The sequence below is a fragment of the Gekko japonicus genome, unplaced genomic scaffold (genome assembly GCF_001447785.1).
Source record: "Gekko japonicus isolate JY-2015 unplaced genomic scaffold, Gekko_japonicus_V1.1 scaffold484, whole genome shotgun sequence".
NCBI classification, from domain to species: Eukaryota; Metazoa; Chordata; class Lepidosauria; order Squamata; family Gekkonidae; genus Gekko; species Gekko japonicus.
In genome coordinates this window covers 211,860-224,571 of record NW_015168059.1, presented here as the reverse complement: position 1 = coordinate 224,571, position 12,712 = coordinate 211,860, and the positions used below count along the sequence as shown (strand labels likewise).

Here is a 12,712-nt window from a genome sequence, read left to right as displayed (position 1 = left end):
AGGGGGGGGGGGGAGTCCAGAGCCAGCCAGACTCCCTCCCTGCTTGTCAGGTTCAACAGCAAGTAAATCTCCACAAACATTTCCAGGGAAGCGTTATGCTTTATTAGACTACAAGTCTGTTACCATGTCCACAAGATTATTGTTAGGCATGACTATGGGGCGGAAACATCCCTAAATATAGCAGGATGAGGCAAATGGCTAAGCAAATGAAATCCGAGCGCACGCATGTAGGAATTCTCCCGGCGAGAGGTTACATAATAAGCGGGAGAGTCTCAGTGCCCCACGAGAGCCGAAAAATTCACACCTGTGGTGGAACACAAGCCCTCCACCCGTCACAAGGTCAGACAGATAACTCAGTCTGGCAGCACTGGTTCTCACAGTCTCCCTATCGCTGTTTACTGCAAGCGGCAGAGCAGCAAGCAAGCTATGAGGCATGAGCCGTAGCGCCAGAATCAGAGAAGGGAACAAGCAAAACATGGCAGCTAGCTGACACTGCTGCCAGGTCACGGGCCACTCTCTCTGGAGCTTCGGAGGAGTGCGCCCGCCATCAGTGTGCCAAAACCAGAAGACTCGACTGTTTAGGGCTTTGAAGGTCAACACCAAAACCTTGGATCTGACCCAGTCCTCAATCTCTAGCCAGTGCAGCTGGTAGAGCACTGGTTGGATATGTGCTCTATAGGGTGTTCCTGTCAGAACCCACAGAACTGCATTCTGGACCAGTTGCAATTTCTGAGTCAGTTTCAAGGGAAGCCTTGTGTAGAGCAAGTTACAGTAGTCCAACCTGGAGGTGACCGTTGCATGGATCACGGTGGCTAAGTCAGAGGGAGACAGGGAGGGAACCAACTGTTTAACCTGGAGGAGATGGTAAAACATCAGCTTAACAACATTTGTGACTTGGCCTGTATTGAAAGGGAAGGATCCAGGATCACCCCAGGCTCTAATGGTACACCATCAAGAGCCAGGAGTTGGCATCCCAATCCAGCCATAAGAACTCCATCTTCAATGGATTTCGTTTCAGCTGGCTCTGCTTTAACCAGCCAACTACGGCCTCCAAACCCTTAGCGAAATTCTCTGGGGTGGGATCCAGATGGCCACTTATCAACAGATAGAGCTGAGTGGCACCAGCATACTGATGATGCCCAGGCCCAAAACGCTGCACCAGCTGGATGAGGGGACACATAAAGATGATAGACAACATTGGGGAAAAGATTGCCCCTTTGGGGACACCACATACCAGTGGGTATCATGGCGAGACCCTCTCCCCTAGCACTACCCTCTGTCCCCAACCTTGAAGGAAGGAGACAAACCACTGCAGGGCTGTCCCCCGAATCTTCACATGGGTGAGGCCGTTGGTCAACAGTTTGTGGTCAACTGTGTCAAATGCTGCTGACAAATCAAGTAATACCAGCAGAGCTGACCCGCCTTGATCCAGCTGTCTATGAAGATCATCTGTGATAGTGACCAGTACTGTCTCTGTCTCCCATGGCCAGGGCAGAAATTGGATTGGAAGGGGTCCAGGCCCAAGGTGTCATCCAGGAAAACCTGGAGCTGCTCCGCTACTGCTCTTTACCTTACCCAGGAACAGTAAGTTTCATACTGGCCAATAGTTGGATAGATTGCTAGGATCTAGAGATGGTTTCTCTAAGCGTGGTCTAACTGCTCCCTGTTTTAATCCCCCTGGGAAGACCCCTGAACTCAGGGACAGATTTATAATGTCCCCCAGGGGAGCCTGCATTCTGTCATCGCTAGCTTTTACCTGCCGTGATGGGCCCAGGTCCAAGAGACAAGTGGCAGGCTTCACAGCATCCAGGATCCTGTACACCTTTCCCTGTGAGAGCAGGCTGAATTGGTCCAACAAGGGACCAGAGGATGGCCAAGGGACATCCAGTTCATGTACTGTGTCAACCACCCGAGATCAGGGCTCTGTGGGACTTATTATAGTTCCACATGCCTGTAAAATAAAGCTGTTCCACTAGGCTTTTGGTTGAAGCAGTGGACATTCAACCATTCTGGCCTCCTGTTCATGGCCCTTTCCCAATGCCCTGTTGTTTTAGATAATACTGTTGGGCACTGGAGCTTTCTGGGGTACCTATATCCACCTGATATAAGGCACAGGGTTTGTTATTGTTTATTGGTTTAAATCTATTGGTTTAATTGGTTTTATTTGTTTTTTTTATTTTTCTATGGTTTTTGTGTTGCAATCTGCCCTAAGCCCACTTGTGTGACAGGGTGGGGAATAGTAGTAGTAGTAGGAGGAGGAGGCAGATCCTGGCGGAATGATGAGACTTTATCCACAAAAAAGCTTGCAAAAGCCTCTCAGCTAATTGCCAATTTACTGATACTTTGGGGTCTCTCTGTGAGAGAAGTTTAAGACCTAATTACCCTGAACAACTGTGCTGGGCGAGAGCTAGCGGATGCAGTGGAGTCCACAAAGAAATCCTTCTTAGCGGCCTTCACTGCCATCTCATGGGCTTTCATAAACATTCTATAAGATGCTCTTGGAGCTTTCTCACGAGTCTGTCGCCAAACTCACTCTAGCCGTCTAAGCTCCCGTTTCATCCTCCGTAGCTCCTCGGAGTACCAGGGAGCTATTTGGGTATCGGAGCAAAGAGGGCATCAGGGAGCAATTTCATTGATGGCTTCAGAACGACGGGCTAGGCTAGTCAGCTCTACCAGCTTATCCAATGATCTGCCAAGGGGAATCAGATCCCGCAGAGCTTTCTGGAACCCCTTGGGTCCACCAGTCTCTGCAGGTGAATATAAATCAGCTTGTCGCCTAAGTAGGGAGGATTTGAGATGCCCGACAAAGTGATCCGACCATGGCACTGTCTCCATATTCTGTCTCTCTAGTACTGTTTAAGTAAAGGGGGGACTAATTTAGCCCTCAACTCACTGACTATAGGGCACTCCATAATCATATGTTCTATGGCTACGATTTTATCATATGAGCATCTGCATGTTCTATTAGAGTACTCAGGTCATCATACGACACACTTTGTGTCAGGAATGGGGGGGTTCGGCGGGAATACAGACTAATATACTCAGTTCGTACAGGTCCCCCTGATGTACGCAGACCAATAAGCAGGAGCAAGCAAGCGCGCTCAAAAGCAAACGGCCCTCGGCTCTCAGTGGGGAAAAGCGGTGTGGCCGAGCACGGCTTCAAGGCCGCAGGAGAGATAATGGGAAGAAACCTGGAGTGCATGCCAGGAGGAGGGAGGGCAGCAGAGGGAAGGCGGGGGAGTGGGGAGCCCAAACCATGGCGGCATCAGCCGACACTTAGTATTGTTTCTCTTATAGTTGATTATTGCACCTGTGAATTCTGCCACTGAGAGGGTGACACGATCACTTGTATCTGATCGTAGCCACGACACCTCAGCTCTCACCTTTAGCAATTCCATATCTTTAAGTAAAGGGGGGACTAATTTAGCCCTCAACTCACTGACTATAGGGCCCTCCATAATCATATGTTCTATGGCTACGATTTTATCATATGAGCATCTGCATGTTCTATTAGAGTATGATACTCTGTTATATCTGCCCTCCAAAATCGCCAAGGGAAGAACGTTAATTTTTGCCAAAGGCTATAATGTTTATCTGCCCGGATAAGCCCAAGTAGAGTAGATCCTCCCTCAGATTTTTAATTCAAGCCCATCGTCCATTGATAATCCGCCGAGTTCTGCTCTCAGTGCTGTGCCTGAGACACACCTAGGAGTAAATAATTTCTCCACCATACAGGAATTGGTTTAGAACCTTGGCACTGAATACCTTTAAGGCCAAGGGGACTATATTAATGGGACTCACATCTAGCCCCATCGCAAAGACCAAAGCCAGTGTGTGGCCTGCTTGGTACAAATTGAGAGAGAGTCCCAATGTTGCCATGGAGGACACCAGGTTCGTGGCCTGTGAAGAGGTGGCCATGTCAGCATGGACATTAAAATCCCCCAGGACCAAAAGTCTGGGGAACTCCAAGGCCCAGCCCACTACCGCCTCCAACAGCCTCGGCAGGGTATCTGCTGGTGCGCGAGGTGGCCGGAACACCAGCCAGAATGCCAAATTCAGCATCCCACACCAGGCCAGCACAGCCAGTACCGGAGAGCTTTGGCATGGGGGAGAGAGACTCCCAGATGAGAGCTGCCCACCCTGCCAGCCTTTTGTCCAGGACTGACGGAGGACTCAGAAAAAGCCAACAGACCTTTGTGATTGTTCACAGGCGCTCCCCCCCTCCACATCGCCCCCCCCTTTCCAAACTGCAGGCCTAGCTTTTCTGAAGGGGAGGTCAGAGGAGTAGCTAGCCGTGGACAGACGGCTCTTTCAGCAGAGGGTGTCTGGGCTCCGACTCCTGGGGCCCGTCTTCTCTTCTCAGACTCCCAGCATAGTCCTGCCAGGGAAACCCGGGAAGAGCCTGGCCTCTGTGACTTCCCCTCCCTTCAGAAATGGCTTAGAGGAGCAGTGAGTATTTTGCAACCCCCTCCTGGGTGGGCCCTGAGGTCGGAGGAGTCTGTGTGAAGCTCAGGAGTGGTGCGATCTCTTGTGACCCCGGGGAGCTTCACTGTCCGCACTTCTTTGCCTGAAGCTCAGCGTCACTCGCTGGCTTCACCCAGAGCTATGGACAGCAGGCCAGCTGGAACGGCTTTGTACCCTGAGCACAGCGAATATACTTACTAAGTGCTTCCACTCCCGGTTCAGTTCTGCTTTGTGCTCTTTTAGAAATAGGCTTGACGTTCAAAAGGTTTCTGAAGTTAGAGCAGGAAATCTTTGTTGTCGTGGGTGGTAACAGTTTATGTTCCAGTTATGAGCTGTTACAATTAAATACTTTTAATGTAGAGTTGCCAACCTCCAGGCGGGGCCTGAAGATCTCCCGGAATTACAGCTGATCTGCAGATGAGAGAGCTTTTTAGTTTTCTTGAAGAGCTCTGTGGCATGGTGCCCCACTAAGCTCGGTCCTCTCCCTCCCTGGTCCTATTTCTCCAGGGACTTCCCAGTGTGGAGTAGACAGCCCTATTTTAATGAGAAGATTTTGGAAGGGACTCCCATACCCACACAACATTTGGTGTGTGGGGGTGTAGAAGGAAGGTTTTCAGAAACCGACTACACACACACACACACACACACACACACACACACACACCACCTTGGTGTGGCATGTGTCTTCCAGCAGAAGCCCCCACCATGGCAACTTTTGTCTCAAAATCAAACTATATGAAAATTTAGGACAGCATTAATTTTTTGGGGGGGATAAAGATATTCTTACATATAATATGCCCAAATGTCATCAATTTTACAAAGTGTATACACGTACAGTAACAAGGATGACCCAGGAAACTACAGGCTGCTCAGTCTGACTTCTGTTGCAGGGAAGATATTAGAGCAGATTTTAAAGGGATCTATCTGTAAGCATCTGAAGGACCACTTAGTGATCCAGGGAAGTCGACTTGGTTTTGTCCCCAACAGATCTTGTCAGACCAACCTGGTTTCCTTCTTTGATCATGTGACGTGGGAACTCTGTTGATGTGATTTACCTGGATTTCAGTAAAGCTTTCGGTAAGGTTCCCCATGACATTCTGATGGGCAAACTGGAAGACTGTGGACTGGACTATAGGACAGTTCGGTAGACAGGGAACTGGTTAGAGGACCGCACCCCAAGAGTGGTGGTCAATGGCATTTCATCAGATTGAAGGGAGGTGTCCAGCGGTGTGCCGCAGGACTCGGTTTTGGGCCCGGTACTTTTCAATGTTTTTATCAATGATCTGGATGAAGGGGTAGAAGGGCTACTCATTAAATTTGGTGGTGATACCAAATTGGGAGGATTAGGAAACACCCAAGGAGATGGAGTTAAAATTCAACAAGACCTGAATACTCTGGAGAAGGTGGCAGTTGCGAACAGGATGCAATTCAAGAAAGATAAATGCACAGTATTACATCTGGGCCACAAAAATGTCAAGCACAAATACTGGATGGGGGATACGTTTCTGGGGAGTAGTGTATGCGAAAGAGCTCTTGGGGTAAGAGTGGACTGTAAACTAAATATGAGCAGTCAGTATGATGCAGTGGCAAAAAATGCAAATTCAGTCTTGGGATGTATTAAAAGGGCCACAGCATTGAAATCATTGGAGGTCCTGGCCCCTCTGTAATCTGCCTTGGTCAGGCCGCACCTTGAGTACTGTGTGCAGTTCTGGAGGCCTCACTTCAAAAAGGATGTGGACAAAATCGAGAGGGTGCAGAAGAGAGTGACGAGGATGATCAGGGGTCTGGAGATGGAGCCCTACGAGGAAAGGCTAAGGGCCTTGGGAATGTCCAGTGTGGAGAAGAGGAGATTGAGGGGGGACATGATCGTTCTCTTTAAATATTTGAAAGGCTGTCATTTGGAGGAGGGCAAGGAGTGGTTCCAGTGGGCAGCAGAGGATAGGACCCGAAGCAACGGTTTCAAATTACATGCAGAAAGGTATCGGCTGGATATCAGGAAACACTTTTTCATGGTCAGAGTGGTTCAAAGGCGGAATCAGCTGCCCAGGGAGGTGGTTCGCTCCCCTTCACTGGCAGCTTTCAAGAAGAGGCTGGGCGAATATTTGTCAGAGATGCTTTAGGCTGCTCCTGCATTGGGCAGGGGGTTGGACTAGAGGGTCTGTGTGGCCCCTTCCAACTCTGTGATTCTATGATTCTATAATGGTTCTCCTCAAAGTTTCAGGGTATATTATATTTCTGTCTTAGAATCATCTCAGTTTATTTTGTAAGATCTAATGGACAAAGTACTACAAACACCAAGAAGGATTTTGAGAATATGTGTTTCCCGAAACAGCTTTCTCAGTATGTAACCCGTGTGCAGTCATCCATCCTATCAAGGTCCAGGTGTGTTCCTCAGTGGGCTCTACTTTCAGTAACTCATAGAACTTCCAGTGTTGAGCTGCCGTCCCTGGTGGGCATTCAGGCCATTCCCTGATGAGCCTGCTGTGCTTTCAACATTGTTCTTAAACATGCGTGATAACTTGGTTGATTTAACCGCTGGCTGCCCATGTGAACCCTCAGAGAGAAAGGGTTGGTATGGTAAAAGTTTGGCCTGTATGAAAAGAAAACCTCTGCTTTTGGGGCTGCTTGGAAACCTTCTACTGATGTTAAGGGGATGAGCCGTATTACTAATCTGCAACTTGGTTTTGTTAATAAATTTGCAGCGGTTCCCATGGCAGCAGGTTTCTCTGTATGTCCATCGGCTGGCACCCACCCAACAAAAACTGCACAGGCATGGGTCCCTGTGTGTCATCCTTGTGGTGTCACCTGGGACGTGGCTCCTTACTAAGCGGAGACCAAGAGCAGAGTTGTGTGACATGGCCGAGGCCAGGCATAGAGATGCTGTTGTCCCTGGGTGAGTGCCATGGGCCGTAGACCACACATTCCGCAGACTCTGCACACAGGCTGTCCTCGGTGGAAAGTGACGATGCAGTGTGACGTGGCAAATGTTAGCAGTCCTGCACAAATACTTAGTTTGGCTTTTGTTTTAGCCCTAAGGATGGGGAGCAGTGTTCCCTCTAAGCTGAGTTAGTGTGAGCTAGCTCACAGTTTTTTAGCCTCCGGCTCACACATTTTGGTGTCAGCTCAGGAAAAATGGCTCCAGAGCAAACTGATTTATGCAGCAGCGAAATCGCTCGCTCACAACTCTAATGCCAGTAGCTCACAAAGTAGAATTTTTGCTCACCAGACTCCACAGCTTAGAGGGAACATTGACGGGGAGCCCTCAAGCTTACTTTGAAAGGGGCAGTTCTGGGAGTGTATTTTTAGGAGGCTATTGTTAGTAACTGTTCTACATAAAAGCTGCATTGGGGTCAGAGTAGGGTTCAGAAGGCTGAAGATGCTGCAGACAAGGAATAGAATGGTGGTAATGCCAGCCATTCCGCACTGTTGCCACAGAAATTTGTCTTTGCTCGCCTTTCTATGATTGTCTTTTTAAAAAATTTTTTAACTATCCTGCATGATGGACAAAGCGAAGGGCAGCAAATGAGACGAACTGAACTGCTGTAGTAGGAATGCGTGGTTTGTGGATATGGAAGCCACCGTCCTGATTCCCGCTCTGTGGGAGGCTTTTAGATGGCAAGACCCTGTGAGGACTGTGCTCTGAACCCCCAAGTCCTCCAGCAGACAGTTGTGATAGTCCTAAGATTAGTGGGCTGTTGGTCTGATGAAACTCATTGGTGAGACCAGGTGGCACTGCTAGGAACCCCATACAGATTACAGTGTAAGGTGGGACTGCCGTTGCCATTAGTTTATGATTCTGGCTAGTAGCTTGGCTACTTACTAGTCACTGCTATAAATTGTTTGAGAAGGAGGGGGACTTCCCCTGCATCTTGGCTCCAGCTTCATTAAGTCTCTCAGCACACAGTTTGTGCTACGTCAATGCCTCACCAGCATGGCCATTCTCCACTTGGGCTGTGTAGATTCTGGGGAGATCCTGTAGGATTAAGGATATCCACAGTTTAGACATGATGGATATTAAGACATTGGGGAGATCTATTTAACAGGGGCATGTTGTACTCATTTCAGATGCTTCAGGATAAATACACGAGCAGCCAAGATCAATGTTTTTTATTTACCTGCAACTTAGATCAATTATTTGGAATCTTTTTGGTAAGTTTAATTTAATGGATGTAACTTGAATCACACAACCAATTAAATCATGTTTGCTGTAAGTAAAATGAGCTTTGTAGTAGATGTGTGCAGGATGTTACAACTTGTCATGTACTTAGTGTTAACATTTATACTGTGAGAATGCCAGGGCAGTAGCAGTAATTTGCTGCTGTTACGGCTGAATACAAAGACTTTGTGGCCTACAGAAGCTCATTCTAAAACATCCTTCAGAGTTGCCACAGGTTTTTCTCCCCTTAATGAGGAAGGTCCAGATCTGTGCACAGAAAACAATTGCACAAGACAGAGTGTAAAGTTGGTTGGAACCACACTTCTTGCCTATTTTCTTTGTTCAGGAAAAGAACCACAGAACCCCTGGTGCCTTGCAAAGTATTCTGGGTATGTATAGTCCAGTGCACAGAGTCCACGTGGGCGAGGTTTGTTGGATCTCATCGTATGCCCTGGAAGGCACCCAGCACTTCCTTGAAACTGCACATGGAGGGCAAGCTGTCTTTTCAAGTCTCCTGACTGCTAAATCTTTCTGGGGGGCCTCGGCTCCTGAGAGCGCGTTTTGAAAACCACTGGTTTAATGTTTGCCATTATGGGGTACACTTTTAAGTACAGTCTCTTGTTTTCATTTCTGTATATACGTTTGCCAAACTGTACTGACCTTTGATGGTACTTCCTAGCCGCTCCTTAGTATTTCTAAATTTTGTTGTGTCTCAAGAAGTCGAGAACCGGGGCCAGTACAAACATGCAATGTAGCTGTGGTTTGCATGCACCTGGTGATATTTCCTACAATAACAACCTGTAATGTTTCTTCTCTGTTGCCAAAACATAGAATGGCTCAGTGGTTGAGAGACTGAGCTGCGAACTGGGAAGTCCCCAGTCCAATTCTCTCCTCTGCCATGCACTTCCTTAGGTGGCTTAAGCCACTCTTCACATTTTTTTAAAAAGCTCTACAGCTCTAATAAGTGTTTTTGCGGGGAGTGTATTTCTGCTGTAAGACCGGTGTATTTAACTGAAATTTGCCTTGTATGTTGTGGTGGCCAGAATATGTGTGTACTTGATGTCACAAGTGGAAATACAGGAAGGGTTTCTAGTTGAAGAATCTGTGACGGTATTAGAGACCAGAGAATCTTAAGTCGTCATGACGAAGAATCCGTCACGCCAGCATTTGTAATTGTTTGTAAGCCTTTATTGGCATCTGAACAGAGACTTGGCAAAGCACCTGTTTGCACAGATTTTTGTCCTTCTCCATTTTACTTGTGAAGGGAGGCCCGGTGTTTATAAAGCCTCCTGTTGTGCATCTTGGAAATTGGAAGAGCTTGAAGATGGGCATTTCGTTCAAAACATTTCCTATTTGAAAGTTTTCCTGTTTCTTTGTTTATTTTATGCACCATCTTTCTGCCCTCGTCAGGGCCACCAAGGCAGCTGATTAAAAACGTACATAATAAAAACACATCTTAAAAACCATAAAAAACCAAATAAAATGTGTCATTAAAACAATTAAAATCTATCTAAAATACACATACAAAACATCTAGGTTCCAGTCCAGTAGCACCTTAGAAATCAGCAAGATCTGAGGGTATGAGCTTTCAAGAGTCAAATCTCCCTTTGTCACATACCAGGAGCTTTGACTCTCAAAAGTTTATACCCCAAAATCTTGACAGTCTCTAAGGTGCTCCTGGACTGGAATCTAGGTGTTCTACTGCAAACCAACATGGCTGGCTACCCTCTGATACAAGAACATAACAACAACAATTAAAACATAGGACAGCAAGGAGAAATCACTGAGAGAATGCCAGACTAGGGTTGTGCGCTCAGTATACCCTGAGCCAAATAAATATCCCTCCAAATACCTTATCAGTATTATTCAGGTATTTATTAAGCTGAATCAGATTCTGTATTCTGATTCAGCTACCAATCTAGCTGAGCTTGATTAAGAGCCAATATTATTTGGCTTTTATTCGGGCTCAGCTTCACTCGCTGAGTAGAGCTGAAGTCAGAAGACATTTAAACTTTAAGTGCCTTCTGAATTAAGTCGCAGAGTTGTACCACCACCGTGGCGCAACTCGGTGAGAGAACTGAACTCACCTGTGCCACTGCCATAGTGGTGGTTTTGAGAAGGCATTTAATTGACTTTTGCAAAGCCAAGCCATGCGTGAGTGAACCCAGAAGTGGTGCAAATTCACCCCCCCTTCTCCATTGTACCCTATGGGATCGGTCCCCATAGGGTATTATGGAGCCGAATAAATTCAGCAATCCTGATTATTTCCCGAATCCCAATCTCATACCGATACTGGGATTTGGGAATATCAGGAAATACTTTTTTTTTTTGCACACCCCTACTGTAGACTAAATACAAATGCCTTTACCTACCAGCGGAAGATGGCAACAGAAGGGAACATGCAAGTCTGTCGGGTGACGGGGTTCCAGAGTTTCACTGCTGTGACCAAAAAGGCCCTTTCCTTGGAAGTCTAGATTTGAAAATATTTATTAAGATAGACAGAAAAACAAGATGATAACTTGAAAGAACGTCTCCTGAAGATTGCCATTTTTCTTCATAAGCATAAATACTGATGTTCATGTGTTAAGGATTCTTTCCGTTCTTCACACATGATCTGTAGATTATCTTCAAAGTGCACTTAGACTTCTGAGAAATAAAATCCATTTGTGGGGATATTTTAAGGAAAATCTAACCCTGTGAGACATCCGAAGGGGTTGAGAGTAGAAATTAAATGTAACCAAGGTTTGATTGTGTGGCCTGATGTGGTGAAGGTCAGCATTTGGCTAAAGTTGAACGTGAAGTTCCACACAGATTGCTATGTCCCTTCTCCGTGTGATCATCCACCAGCACTGCTACATTCGGTTTTTTTGCCGAACAAGCCTGATGGGTATTTTGGGGCATACATTTAGAAGACAGCCAGGCTGCTACTTTCTTGGGCAATAGTGCTTTAAGGTTAAATCATGTAAAGGATATAGTTTTTAAACACTTCTTTTTTAAGCTATCTTGATGCCTATGTTTAAACCCTTGCTGATTGCTTGCTACATTTCATTACGGGGGCGTGCAACGTAGAGATCAGTGGGATGTCTTGAGTAAGGCTGACAACATTGACTTGGCTTCCTTTTGAGAGAGCCTGCGCAGGAGTTCCGAGGTTTTCATCCAGTGAAAACAAAAGAGGTCTGCAATTTAGGAACAGTTGTCCTGAGTGGTCTTGCTGGGACTCTTTTCCTATCTGGTTTAAATGTTTGAGACTGTACTCCTAAGTATTTGCCTCTACTCCAAGCAACATGAGGAAACATCTCACAGCTTTCTGCGGTGTTCCCATTATTTGAAACATGGACTTGTTGAACTGTAAAATGAATATTTCATCATTGTATTATTGCCAAAGAATAGGCTTAAATGGCAGTGGATGGCTGCATTGCTTACGTATTTGTGATTTCTTCTTTTGCCCCCCTTTGTTAGGTTACTTACTTTCCAGAAGAGAGGGACAAGCAGGGTCTCCTGAGAAGCCGCTGTCTGATCTGGGTCGTGTGTCCTACCTGGCGTACTGGAAAAGCGTTGTGTTGGAGTACCTTTACTGCCACCACGAGAAACTGATCAGCATCAAGGGAATGAGCCGGGCCACTGGGATGTGTCCCCATGACATTGCCACTACCCTGCAGCAGCACAGCATGATAGACAGGAGAGAAGAAAAGTCAGTACATGTTATGTGGTTTGAACAGACTTGCTAGCTTCGAGGTTGCATGCACCAGCCCTTCTGCCTCATTCTGTGGCTATGTGTGTTTTCTTATTCTCTCACACACCCCTTCCTTTGTGTAGGAAACGGGGACCATTTTGCACACTTGTAATTCTCCGTGTGTAAACACAACGGTATTCTGGATTAGGAGCAGCTGTTCCCTCTAGAACTGCACAGGCAAAATCAAGAATCCAGAAGGAGAAGGGTCTTTGTCCTCTGTCCCCCCTTGCCCCCCTACTTTAAAGCAGAAAATCAAGGTTTTAATGGATTTCCTGCAGAGCCATTGTCTGCCCCCCCACTGCCTCACCATGCAGTAAGGGAGGAAGAAGAGCAGCAGAGGCCCAGATGATACAGGAGAT

General features: G+C 46.8%; 1 protein-coding gene across 4 annotated transcripts in view; it reads left to right on the top strand.

Annotated features, from left to right (window-relative positions):
• KAT6B (K(lysine) acetyltransferase 6B) overlaps positions 1-12,712 on the top strand; it is a 167,671-nt gene that overhangs the window by 134,210 nt on the left and 20,749 nt on the right. For all 4 annotated transcript variants that reach the window (XM_015414530.1, XM_015414529.1, XM_015414528.1 and 1 more), the window contains exon 12: positions 12,080-12,311. In XM_015414530.1, the coding sequence (XP_015270016.1) occupies positions 12,080-12,311 (232 nt within the window). The remainder of the gene's footprint in view (positions 1-12,079; positions 12,312-12,712) is intronic.